The 12,286-nt window shown below is 34.4% G+C and overlaps 3 protein-coding genes and 1 non-coding gene across 7 annotated transcripts; 3 read left to right on the top strand and 1 right to left on the bottom strand.

The window, feature by feature from the left end:
- Nucleotides 1–1,226: 1,226 nt before the first annotated feature.
- LOC107431647 (protein EARLY RESPONSIVE TO DEHYDRATION 15) lies at nucleotides 1,227–3,423 on the bottom strand. 2 transcript variants are annotated; one of them, XM_016042619.4, is made up of 3 exons: nucleotides 3,266–3,423; nucleotides 1,742–2,129; nucleotides 1,227–1,643 (listed from the first exon to the last, which is right to left on the bottom strand). In XM_016042619.4, the coding sequence occupies exons 2-3, from the start codon at nucleotides 2,091–2,093 to the stop codon at nucleotides 1,486–1,488; spliced, it is 510 nt and encodes a 169-aa protein (XP_015898105.1). In that variant the 5' UTR covers nucleotides 2,094–2,129; nucleotides 3,266–3,423; the 3' UTR covers nucleotides 1,227–1,485. The 2 variants fall into 2 exon arrangements, with proteins under 2 accessions (XP_015898105.1, XP_015898106.1); XM_016042620.4 differs by having other exon boundaries at nucleotides 1,227–1,640.
- A 1,853-nt stretch (nucleotides 3,424–5,276) lies between these two features.
- LOC107431596 (uncharacterized) lies at nucleotides 5,277–9,696 on the top strand. Of its 2 annotated transcripts, XM_048465453.2 has the most exons (10): nucleotides 5,277–5,704; nucleotides 6,154–6,414; nucleotides 6,490–6,549; nucleotides 6,665–6,805; nucleotides 6,938–7,023; nucleotides 7,121–7,342; nucleotides 7,761–8,255; nucleotides 8,583–8,995; nucleotides 9,242–9,335; nucleotides 9,411–9,696. In XM_048465453.2, the coding sequence occupies exons 1-10, from the start codon at nucleotides 5,381–5,383 to the stop codon at nucleotides 9,523–9,525; spliced, it is 2,211 nt and encodes a 736-aa protein (XP_048321410.2). In that variant the 5' UTR covers nucleotides 5,277–5,380; the 3' UTR covers nucleotides 9,526–9,696. The 2 variants fall into 2 exon arrangements, with proteins under 2 accessions (XP_048321410.2, XP_015898040.2); XM_016042554.4 differs by having other exon boundaries at nucleotides 5,278–5,704; nucleotides 6,154–6,549.
- A 153-nt stretch (nucleotides 9,697–9,849) lies between these two features.
- On the top strand, nucleotides 9,850–11,582 carry LOC107431616 (protein GAST1). 2 transcript variants are annotated; one of them, XM_048465454.2, is made up of 4 exons: nucleotides 9,850–10,730; nucleotides 10,813–10,869; nucleotides 11,019–11,052; nucleotides 11,218–11,582. In XM_048465454.2, exons 1-4 carry the CDS (start codon nucleotides 10,662–10,664, stop codon nucleotides 11,397–11,399), a joined length of 342 nt encoding a protein of 113 aa, XP_048321411.1. In that variant the 5' UTR covers nucleotides 9,850–10,661; the 3' UTR covers nucleotides 11,400–11,582. The 2 variants fall into 2 exon arrangements, with proteins under 2 accessions (XP_048321411.1, XP_015898070.1); XM_016042584.4 differs by having other exon boundaries at nucleotides 9,866–10,730; nucleotides 10,804–10,869.
- Nucleotides 11,583–11,738: 156 nt separating this feature from the next.
- Nucleotides 11,739–11,842, top strand: LOC112489033 (U6 spliceosomal RNA). Its single transcript, XR_003053359.3, has one exon. It is a non-coding gene; the product is annotated as a U6 spliceosomal RNA (small nuclear RNA).
- Nucleotides 11,843–12,286: the final 444 nt, after the last annotated feature.

The raw sequence follows: 12,286 nt of genomic DNA, 5'->3' as shown, positions 1-12,286 counted from the left end.
GAACATGACTTCATTGGGTTCTAGAAAGCTTAGGAATATTTTTAATTTTGAATTCTTAAGTTTAAAGCTTACAAAATTGTGCCTTGAAAGTGCTTTTATAAAAAAAAGGAAAAAAAAAGATTCTGGATGTTTGATTTGATTAAATGATGTTGCTTAGGATTAAAAACGTCTATTGGAAACCCATTTTGAAGAAGACAAGATATGGAAAAGGAGGGAAACAACGATTTGTCTTATTTGGTGGTGGGTTTTGTTTCAGAAACAGATGCAGTAGACAAATGGTGTTTTGGAGAGAGAAAGAGAAAAACGAAACAGCTTTTGAAGTGGAAATTTGATACTCATGGCATTCAGAGAATGGCAGTTGTCAGTATTTCGGGAGTACTAGAAAATTTTCCAGATCAAGGATTCGAAGATCTTTAGCAGAGGAGAAGAGGAAGGGTGGAAGGAGAGAAGAAGAGAAAGAGAGCACACGTGAGAGAGCTTTGGGACGAGAAGAGGAAGGACGCAATCTGAACCATTCGTTTTCATCTAACGATTATGAATTAAAAAACGTTTTTAGTACTGATTGTAGAGGTGCGGTCTGACCGCATTGTAGACTCCTCGTGTATATGTATATATATACATAAATTATAATTTTTTATAGTATTAATGATGATTTTTTAGAAAATCGTTACTAATACTATAAAAAATCTGTGATCAGCATAAAGACCATCGGCACTATAGATAGACTATATACATATATATACAGTCTATGATATGGACAGTTCTCGTACAGATCCAATATTGATGATAGCTTTTTATAATATTGATAACGATTTTTTAAAAAATTATCATTAATATTATAAAACATTATTACTAATATTACAGTTCTGGAAACCATCATTAATATTGCAGTTCTGATACGAACCATATTACAGTTCTCATACAAACCGTTTCCAGCGTAAAATTTCTGCGTGTATATATATATATATATATATATATATATATATAAAAGAAGCTGTCTACTGTCTCGTTAATTCAGTCCAATCCTATATAGCCTGGAAACAGGAGGACCGACAACGCCGTCAAATCAATAGCTCAGGTTAAACAACAATTACAGCTCATTCAAAACCAGAAACCACGCGGCTAGTCTCCATATGGGAGAAATGTTTTGCTGAATAAAACTTTGAAAATGATGATGCAAATATCATATAGGTTATAGAGAGAGAGAGAGAGAGGATCCAATACTACTTGGTGAAGGAAATTATTATTAATATATATATTTTTTCCATTTTGTTACAATTTTACAACTTTTTTGTTTTTTTTGTTTTTTTTTATACAACTTTGTTAGCCAAAAGTTTGTTTCCTACATTGAAAAGAAAAATAGCACGAGCATGAACAAGGAAGCAGAGAAAGAGTTGCAACCTTGCTCTATACAGAAAGTACAGACTACAATAGACTACGCAGGAGGTTAACTAAGCTTGAAAAAAAAAACTTCGTTTGCTAACTTCAACGGGGCTGCTGGATGCGACGGGCGCTGTATTTTGGGCTCATGCACTTGGCTGCCTTCTCTGCATATTTTGCTGGTTCTGCTGCAAACTTAGGACCCCTTTCATCCAGAAATTTCATATTCTTCACCAGGGCCTCAGATTCCATTACTAAGCCTGCTATACATTCCAAATCAAAGATTGTTCAACTACAACTTCCAAATCAACGTTTTTCATTTCAAATTTTCAAAACTAGTTTTCTGATTTTCAATTCATACCATTTTCATGAATTGCATTGGGAGTGAATATTGGAGATGACTTATCCCCTTTCATTTCAGAAAAATGAAGGAACTCTTCAAACTGAGCTTCCATGTTAGAAAACTCTTCGCCAGCATCAAGATCAAATGTCTCTGGCAAAAGATGAGCAACATCATCAATGTCATCTTCTACATTGCCATAAAATGCCTCCTCGTCCTCACGCTGACTGAGCCAGTAGTCTCGGTACCATGCTGAAGTCTTAACTAGTTGCCACCACTCTGGTGAAAAATCCTCCACTTGGCGCAAAGCAGCAGGAACAAAGAGAGGGGCATCAGGGTTTAATGTTGACCTTCCTCCTGAAACTAGTGCCATCCTTTTTCGATCACCTCCAAATCCTTGGTTTTTTATCTGTTTATAACCAAAGCTTAAGAAGTTAAGAACATTTTTAATTGTTTGAAACTATATCTTAAAAGAGAGGAAAAAGCAAATAGTAATAGACAACAACAGACAGACGAACCTTCTAGCTTTACACACAATGAATAAATTAATGTAAATTTATGATCAAGCAATTCTGGTCAGCAATCACAATTACCGTGGCTTTTAAGGCGATAATACTATGAAATAACAAGTCTTAAGAAAGTCCATTTTAACATCAAATAAAACGAGGATCATAAATCTAATGATTATCAGATTTAATCGCAAATATCAATATATACCAATTGATAACAACATCCCAAACATCCAGAAATTGAGCATGAAACTCTGTTCACCCCAATTATATGATCATTTTGAAATATTCTGCAAAATCTAGTGATTATCAGATTTTCAAAGCGTCAACAATTCACAGTGAGAGACCACAAGTCATACACATATCTGTTTGTGTTACAAAGACCAAATCGCAAAACAATTTTAAGATCAGAAAACTTATTTCTTTCATTTAAAAACCAAAAAAGGGGCTGATCAAATGTCATTATCGTTATAAATCACAATCAAATTTAACCCATTTGACCGCACAAGCTCACAAGAAAAAGAGTATCGAAGCAAGCTTACTTCAGAACAAAGGTTAACTCGGCAAAACTATTTCAAATCGAAAAGATCGATAGCCAAACGACACGGATCAAACCCAGAATGAACGAATTATTGTAACTAAAACTGTTATAAATCAGAAATCAACCATAAAATTTTACTATAATCCGAAAGTAATTAGCTTCAAAACCAATCGCCAAAGCTAGCTTAAAACTTTCATCCGATTATACATAGAAGGAAAGAGAAATTGCTTTTGTCAATGAAACTTGCCGATTATAGTTGAATCAAAATTTTTTTTAAAAAGAAAAAGTCTAAAAACTCTTAAGCCTTCAATTTTTCCTTTCATTTCTTTTCCATTTCCTTTGTTTTCCCTCCGATTTCCCGGTAGTGTCAGAGAGACAGTCGAACCGCTTCAATTCAAGTCGATCCGATATCCAAAATCCCAGAAAAAAAAAAAAAAAGCAAAACAAAAAAAGGAAACTAATCGCTTAATTCGATCAGAAAATCAGACAAATTACCTGGTCAACGGTTCAGAGTAGAGAGCTTGTAGCAAATTATACAGATGGAAAATGGAGGGTGAGGTACGCATTTTATAGGGCGGGCGATACGAGCCTGGTTGGTTCGGAACTGACGAGCTTAAGGTTCGGATAAAAGCCCACTGAGTCCGTGGTCTTGCACGGCCTGCAGGCACATCTGTCAGTAGCCGGTAGTCGGTGTAAACCGTGTAAGCGTGCGAGGATGGCTGTTGTTTGTTGACTTCGTTTACTGCTCTGCTATTTTTCACACGGTTTTCTGCCGCAAACCAATTACATCCTGCCACGTCTTTCATCCCCACATTTTGTTCTCCCTCTTCTAACGCTGGATTGTCGCATGTAATTTTTCAGTTTTTTTTTAATAATTTATTTAAATTACAATTATTCAAAAGTTTTTTCTAATTATTATTCAAATTTATATTCTAAGTAGAAATGTTGAATCAATTTTTTTTATTGTAATTTTTCAATTATTATCAAATTTTTTTAATAATTAATAATAAAAATAGAAAATAACCAAATTTAATCCAATGATTATAACATATAATTTGAAGTGGGAAATATAACAATTTAATTTTGAAAATTTTCTATATTTTATATTAGCTTACTAATATGTTCGTTGTTTATTATTTTGTGATAAATATCAATTTAATAAAATATTATTAAATTCATATGACCTAATATTTAGTGATATCATCGGTCCATAAACAGTTCATGCAGAAAAGAAGTCCATAACCATAAATGGTAAATACTAAATGGAATATTTCTTCCCATATTTATATGTATGTTCACTTTTTAGATTTTAATACTAAAATGTCTCATATAAATTGTACGGATATATTACCATATAATGTTTTGTTTTCTTTTTTCCTTTGAAAACGTTACAAGGATAATGTAATTTATCATTTGTTAATTTAATTCTGATTAATGAATTAACTTTAAAAAGAATAAACAATAAAAATAACAAAAATTGTGTAGTGGAAGGTTCCATGAAGTGTATAATGGACTCGATCAATCTTGATAATCAAATAAAAGAGCAAAGTGGTGGGGTCCAAGCCCATGTGAAGGATTTTGACTTGGAGAATAATTTTTGCAGTGGTACCTAATCCAAGGAGAGGAGGATAGATGTTAATAAATTCTTAAAGGAGAGCCACACGATTTCGTTAAAACGAAGACGTGTGCGGTGTGATTTGGAAAGTGGGACCGGCTTTTGGGATAAAAATCAACCTGAAGATGCGCGATTTACACATGGGTGGTTGGAGGGTGAGGTAAAAAGGTAGGGATATAGATATCATTATCTTTGCCAACAAAAAGTTATACAACTTAAATAATTGTTTTTCCTATTTTCTAATTATTCATCAACATGTATCTCTATCTACTGTACTGCTGTTAATCTCTATCAATATTTATTTCCAAAAACAAAAAACAAAAAAAATCTCTATCGACATGCCTTACACTTGGCGTCACATTCTTATCAACATACTGTACTTTATCACATTATTCTTTATTTTATTTTACATTCTCTTATAAATTTATTTCATTACTTCAATGAACTATCTAAATATAAAGAGGCAGAACATGGTTCAATAAGACCCAGACACATGATATATATAAATATTTTGAAAGTGAACTTTAAAAGTTTAAACCTTTAAAACCGTGTTTTATGTGTTCATTTTTCAATGTCACTTTTTTTTTTCTGTTTTTTTGGAAAATATTTTTTAATCTCACTTGAACTGTTATTATATTTAGTAAATAATCATTACGAATAAATTCAAAATTCAACTTTAGCACCATGACATCGTAGACACTGGGGTCCTCTTGCTTGTTGAATGATTATCAATAATTGCCAAAAAGATAATACTTTATATATATATATATATATATATGATAATTGAAAAATAAGTCAATAATTAGACATGAAATGGGGTGTATACAAAATGTTTTTTGGTACATATAAGAACCGTTTGAAATTGTTTTGGACAATGGAGACATATAGACCAGACAAAAGCCCAGACCTCTTGATGGCCTGCTTGTACGGCACCTCTGGTTGCGCACCGAATTCCTCTGTACCGAGCTTATCGAAACGCACCGCATTTATCATCAATGTGCCTATTCTCTTCTCCAAGTCGCCATTCTAAACACACCTTTACTCCATTGCCGGCGTTAATCATCGTTTGCTTCGGCGATTCTAGCAATGGCATCGATCTCTTATGGTCGGTGATACGACGACGTCGAGAGATGATGGAGATGAGAAGAAAGTGTAGGATTTGGTGGCCAAAGCAGCTCTCACTGAGCGAATCATCGTCACCGTCCCCCAAATCGTTCTTGTTCGGCTGGTTTCTATCATCCTCTCCTATTTCCCTCGACGTTGTTGTAGCTTTTGCCTGCAGTGAAGCTTTGTTTTCTGTCTTTGAGTCCGGCCTCGAGGTATCATACACGGAAAAATTATATTTGTTTATTATTATTATTATTATTATTATTATTATTTAGCTATTTCTGCTTACTGATATTAATTGCGAAGTTAAATTTGTAGTTTCAATCGAGAATAATTGGTTGCTTGCTTTTTATGGGTTTGTGAAGTTTTAAATTTATAATTAAAGTGTGCATCTTTGATTTTGTCTTAACATTTTGGATTTTTAAAATTTTTACGCTTCTATAGTTTATTGCTTTTCTTTCTTCGATGAACCATCAAATTTTTTATTTTTATTTTCTAAAATAAAATGGTACAGAGTCAACTTTAAACTAATCAGCTAACTTTATGCTTTGGATGTTAGAAAAATGATAAAGATTTCAACCGTATATTTTTTTTGGCTGCATGAAGTATAGTTACATTTTGGTGACCATATTTTACAGTGTTGGAGACTGCTTTTTGTCAGGGAATCCTTGATGAAACAAATGGGAAATTGCCGGTGTCCCTACAGGAAAAATCGATCTTCTCTGTACTGGGACATTGTTCCACAGATGCTAGTAGTAATGGTCAACTGCCAAGGGGAGGAATAGAAGACGATGATGAAATTAAGTCCTCCACTTGTGGAAATGATAATGAGGTATATACTAAGGATACTTTTAAAAAGAATTGTGGACGACGGAGATGCGGTTGCCACACACTTGATGGGTTATCGGAACAATATAGGCAGGTATCTATAAGAAACGGGTATTGGATTCAGCTTGTCTGTGATACTTGCCAACGGCTTGGAATTGATGCTTTTCAGATTCCCAAATTGCAACATGTCCACTGGAATGGAGAGATAGTGTCTCAATGTGATGTTCACGTATGTAAGTCATGTTTATTATATTGCATGCTTTGCCTCTACTTGTGTTACTTGTTTGTATTATATGATATTTGTCAGTGGTGATTAACAATGATTTTTGTCTGAACTTATCTAGCTTATATTTTATGAGAGTCCCACATATGGTTCTCACCATTTCTCATTAGATGTTCACGATTCATTTGAGCAAATGAAAGCTCCTCTCAAAAAACCCAAGTGGGTTGATGAGCTTCACCAAAAACAGCCAAATTTTGACATGGTAATTGCATTTTTCAGATATCTTATTGCGCTTGAAGACCCCCACCCCCCCCCCCCCCCCCCCCCTCTTTTTTTTTTTTTTTTTTTTTTTTTTTTTTTTCCCTTTTAATTAGCCTTTCAAATTCCAATACAGGACACGGTCATTCTGGCGATCAACAGTGCCACTGCTGCTAGGATTTATTTTGCAAGACATGAAGTTTCTAAGAGATCTTTTTTCTGGTATTCCACTATTTTTATGTAATGCTATCCCTCCCTTTTCCTTCTTTCATTTCCTTTTAGCCAACACTTGTTAATGGCATGTTTTGTTGTTTTTCAGGTTTCTTCCCTTCATATGCAATCTGTTTGCCATGTCTATGGCTTCATTTTCCACTCTTTTCTATATCCTTCTTCAGCTTCATTACAGATTAATGGGTTATGCATCCAACTCATGGATATATGTTACATCAGCCAAGGTTTTCAACAATACAAAGATAAATGTTCAAATCCGCTGTTCTCAGATATTATATTGGCCAATCTTCCTTCAAGAGAATGGCATCAGGTAATATAAAAATTTTCCTTTAATCAGTGAGGAATACTCAGAATTTACCTAAAGTTGTGATTGCCATTCCATTTGATTTGTAATGAAGTTAAGAAACATGAACATGTTATTAGATTCGAAGCTGTTTCGAAATGTGTATCAAAACTGTTTCTCGTATGAGTTATAAGCTATTAAGCATATTAATGAAGTGCCAGGTTTTCTTCATGTATTCCCAAAGCTTAAATTTAATTGTCTTTGAAATTTAAAACCATCATCATGCATCCTATGTCTATCAGAACCTAGTTGACTTGTTATCTTCCTGTTATGTTTTCTCCTTTTGGACTGTAATTTTTTCTTTATTTCCTTCCTTTTGATTATTTTTTCCCCCTTTGTTTCCAGTTATTTTTCCTCCGTAACTACAAATTTTTTGAATTCTAAGGTCTCTATCCTGTGTGAAATATGCGGAGGAAGCTGCGTTGCATAAACATTCCATGTGGTCAAGTTTAGTTGCTGATGTACTTCTGGGAAACTTGATTGGTTTGGCACTGTTGTATCATGCAGAACCTGTTTGCATATGGATTCTAAACTTTGCTGATGATATTACGAACAACTTATTGCGCTCGGGTTGTGTTTGGTTAATGGGGGTGCCAGCTGGTTTCAAGTTAAACACAGAATTGGCCGAAGTTCTTGGCATGATTTCTCTCAATGCAATCCAGATTTGGTCGACCCTTTGGATTTTTGTGGGTTCCCATCTCACCTTTTTCATTAAAGGTCTTGCTATTTTGGGAATCATTTTCGGGGTTACTGTACCAGCTGCTTTGACAATAGATTTGATTACTCTAGCTACATTACACGTGTCTACTATTCATTGGTTGATCTCACTTTTATATTCAACCCAGATACAAACACTAGCATCTCTGTGGCGTCTTTTCAGGTATGGATTTGTGATTGTTTTTTTCTGGTTATAGTTATTGTCTACTCAAAACTTTAAATGAAAGTCAACTGCTGTTTGTCAGCCGAATGCTGTTTCAGATAAACAAACTGAGTACATGTAAAATGTGGTGGTCTCATCATTGTAACGCCAAGTCTATTTCCTCTGTATCTGTCCATCTATGCGGCTATTCCATCACTGAACATTGTCTTGGAACTTTATTCATGGTTTTGCCATGAACAATTTGGTTCCCAGGCTCTTTTTAAGAATAGAATGGTTAATTTGTGTTTTATATCCAGTTGTTCATGTGGTTGCATATTTTCTGCCCAGAGGTCGAAAGTGGAATCCTCTTCGCCAGAGGTTGGATAGCTATGACTACACTGTGAAGCAGCACATTGTCGGATCTCTTTTGTTCACACCGCTGTTACTTCTATTACCAACAACTTCTGTTTTCTATATCTTCTTTAGCATAGTGGATTCAATGATCAGCTTTATTTGTATTCTGATTGAAGTCACTATTTCCATTGTCCATGCCACACCATATATCAAAATTTTGCTGTGGCTGGTCAGACCAAGAAGATTTCCCTCTGGCATTTGGTTCGAAATTATGTATTGTCAGGGTGGGACCATTGATTCTTCCGAGGATGTTAAGCCCCCATATCAGAATTTGCAGGGAAAGGACATGAGCAGTGAAAATTCTTCGCTTATGTTTTCATTTCTCCACAGCAACTTCTTGAGTATAGGTGAGACCTCAAGTTTTCTATTCATAGAAACAGTGATACTTCAATAGAAAAAGTATCTCAAGTGAACTGAAAAACTTCACATGTGACATAAATTATATAGTGGAAGATAGTTATGGTTTTTCGTATCATCTTTTGGCCTTGGCCTTAATCAGACACGACGGTAATTTATTTTGAAATCACTAGAGTACAAATACAATGTAATTTTTTTTTCTCTGCTAATTGCGCTAATGGGAATTTATCTTTTAGGACAAATAGTGTTGCCTCGCTATAAGAATGTATTTTCTGGAGTATCTGGATCATTTATTGCTGCTTCAGCTTATGGAGTCCTCACTGGAAGAAGGTGGGCAGATATAGATACTTAATACTTCTCTTCCTTTTGTTTCTCTCACTCATTCTCATTTTTTACCATTTTCAGAATGGAATCTACCGTGGTGACTGGTCTGCCTCCACCCTTGCCATGGATGTTTATCCCATACAGAGACTATTGGTACCTCTGCCGTGATTCAATTGTTACATGCTTTAGAACTTGATTCTTGTAATTTAGTTACAGTCCATTGATTCGTATAGGATTTTTTTAGCCATACAGTTTTGAAGGCTTGTTCTAGGCATGAAGTTTTGTAGATAGTATTGATTCTTACTGTGTAATTTTCTTGAAGACGGATTCGTTAATAGAAAATTGAAGACGTTAATTGTTTCATTTATCTTCTTTTCATCAATGCGTGTTGATTAAGTGGCATATAGTTACTGTTCTTTTTTAGTTCCCCGACAATTTATGTAAAATACAAAATGAAAGGGTCGCTTTAAGACATGTTTCAAACCGAGGTTGATCCAGGAAAATCCCAGTTCAGGATTAGCCAAATGGAATCGACCTTGCAACTTCTCGAGTCTTAAATGGTTCCCGGAATGAGAGTTAAATTTTGTTTTATTTTTATTTTCAAAACGAAATTCATATCTTTAGTTTCAATGTGTTTTGTGAGGTTCACTTTCTCTTTCTCACTCTCTGAGTGTGATGACTCTGCTCCTCACAAAGCTGATCCCGGACAAACATAACGTGTCACAATTTCTGTAAGAACGGAAACATACAAAATGGTTCACGAGAAGAAACTAACAAAACCAACCGAATACCTAACACAGATGGTTTTCTATGGGCGGCCAACACAGACACCAATCTCTTCTTCTGCTTCTTCTCTCTCTTACGTTCCCTAGGACTTGAAAAGAAATGTATGGTCACGGGAGTTGAATAAGAGTAAGAGAAAAAAGGCACCTACACTGCATAAGACAAAGTTAGAGTGGTGGGTGAGAGATCCTGAGAGGTGAGTGTATGGCTTATGAACGGTGTAGGTGTCATTGTTTTCACTCTCCTTGGTCTTTCTTGGTAGTTTTGTCTGTCTGTTGGACATTAGAATCCTTACAAGGACATGTGAAAGTGCAACCATGTGAGTTGGCATCCCATCATTTTCATTCATATATGTTTATTGGCTCTGTTGCACATGATGGGGAATCAAAAAGAAAATTTTGGAAGAAAGGGAATTTGAGCCTTCAGTTATTATTTGGATAATGAATTGATGCTATAAATACTCCTAGCTTACTATCCTAGCTTACTATCTGTTCCATCATCATTCGGAAAACCATATACATTCTCTCTGTTTTTATCTGAAAACAGGCAATGGCAAAAGAGATGTCGGTTGGCATAAACTCTTTTGTGCTACTGCTGCTTTTGATTTCAGAGAATCAGGTAAGCAAACAATCTTAAACCCTATGTTTTGACCTTTCAAATGCAATTTCTACTAAATAATATGGATATACAGCTCTTGCAGGCTACCATAACTGAAGCTCCAACACCACAGCCTCAACAAAGCAGCAACCATTCCATGGTGAGATTTATTATATTTGGCATTTGAAATCAACCATTGAAATGCATACCCGTTATGATCTTTTTAAAGTGTCTTTAATTCTGATTCGAAACTCCCAAGTTAACCATTAGTTTTATTTTTTTTCTTTTTTTCCCTTGAAATTCATTCAGCATGGAATCACTGAAGGTAGCCTTCAACCTCATGGTAAGGACATATGTATAAATACACAAAATTTACAAAGTTTTTTCAAAGAAGAATATATATATATATATATATATATATATTTTACAACTTTTTGTTGTGTTACTCATGATATTAATCTTTCTGACAATGAGAAGAACATTTTAATTGATACAATGTGAAATGCAGAGTGTTCTCCGAAATGCACCACAAGATGTTCAAAGACGCAGTACAGGAAGCCATGTATGTTCTTCTGCCAAAAGTGTTGTGCAAAATGTTTGTGTGTGCCTCCGGGGACCTATGGGAACAAACAATTCTGCCCTTGCTATAACAACTGGAAGACCAAAAGGGGAGGCCCCAAGTGTCCCTAAAAGCCTAGTCTGCCCCAACCACTTTATATGTACTCGGCATGTAGTATTACACTTCATGTATTTATAACTACTGTTCTTAAGATTTTGTATGCCTTGTTATATTGCACATTTCATCTACTTAATTATTTCATGTATCACATTCAAACGTAGTTTCTTATAAAATTTATGGATGATATTGTTAGACATTCGTTATTAATTAATTATCTCTTCTTTATTAGAATTTGGATACCGACAGAATGTGACCTTATGCTTGAACAATGTTTTAATTACTGGCGACCCCAATTTAGTTTGTATGACTACTGTTATTTTCATATTCTTTTTTATGTGTGAGTGTGTGTGTGTGTATGCATATTTTAAGTTTTGATATTGGAACGATACAGAGAAGATTAGCATGGCCCTGCGCAAGGATGATCCAATATATATATATATATATATATATATATATATATATTTTTTTTTTCTCTATTATTTGCTAGGAAGATCTTCCTTAAAATCTTCATCAGTGTATTTCTATTATTTGCTAGGAAAATCTTTCTTAAAATCTTTATCAGTGTATGGGAAGTAGTTATACATAGGAAAAGATGAATATATTACAAGTTCCATCTTTCTAAAGCTATTAAGTCCTTAAATATTGTTGCAAATACAAATCTTTCTTAAAATCTTTATCAGTGTATGGGAAGTAGTTATACATAGGGAAAGATGAATATATTACAACTTCCATCTTTCTAAAGCTATTAATAAATCCTTAAATATTGCTGCAAATACCATTACTTAATTGATTAATTAACTAATTACATCTCGAGAAGCATGTACCAAAGAGTAACATTCATCCAAGTTTCCAAAGGTAACATTAATTTCATGTTGTTTCTGAACGCTCTTCTGGGATC

This window comes from Ziziphus jujuba, chromosome 11 (assembly GCF_031755915.1).
Source record: "Ziziphus jujuba cultivar Dongzao chromosome 11, ASM3175591v1".
Taxonomy (NCBI): domain Eukaryota; kingdom Viridiplantae; phylum Streptophyta; class Magnoliopsida; order Rosales; family Rhamnaceae; genus Ziziphus; species Ziziphus jujuba.
Note: the sequence above shows the minus strand (reverse complement) of the source record. Positions and strands in the feature narration are given on the sequence as shown.

Excerpts from the sequence above, each read along its gene's own strand:
- LOC107431647 (XM_016042619.4), bottom strand. The coding sequence starts at position 2,093 with ATGGCACTAGTTTCAGGAGGAAGGTCAACATTAAACCCTGATGCCCCT. Across the intron at positions 1,644-1,741 it reads CAATGCAATTCATGAAAATG|CAGGCTTAGTAATGGAATCT; the intron begins GTATGAATTGAA and ends TGGAATGTATAG.
- LOC107431596 (XM_016042554.4), top strand. The coding sequence starts at position 5,381 with ATGTGCCTATTCTCTTCTCCAAGTCGCCATTCTAAACACACCTTTACT. Across the intron at positions 7,024-7,120 it reads TCTAAGAGATCTTTTTTCTG|GTTTCTTCCCTTCATATGCA; the intron begins GTATTCCACTAT and ends GTTGTTTTTCAG. Across the intron at positions 7,343-7,760 it reads CTTCAAGAGAATGGCATCAG|GTCTCTATCCTGTGTGAAAT; the intron begins GTAATATAAAAA and ends TTGAATTCTAAG.
- LOC107431616 (XM_016042584.4), top strand. The coding sequence starts at position 10,662 with ATGGCAAAAGAGATGTCGGTTGGCATAAACTCTTTTGTGCTACTGCTG. Across the intron at positions 10,731-10,803 it reads TTTTGATTTCAGAGAATCAG|CTCTTGCAGGCTACCATAAC; the intron begins GTAAGCAAACAA and ends ATGGATATACAG. Across the intron at positions 11,053-11,217 it reads AGGTAGCCTTCAACCTCATG|AGTGTTCTCCGAAATGCACC; the intron begins GTAAGGACATAT and ends TGTGAAATGCAG.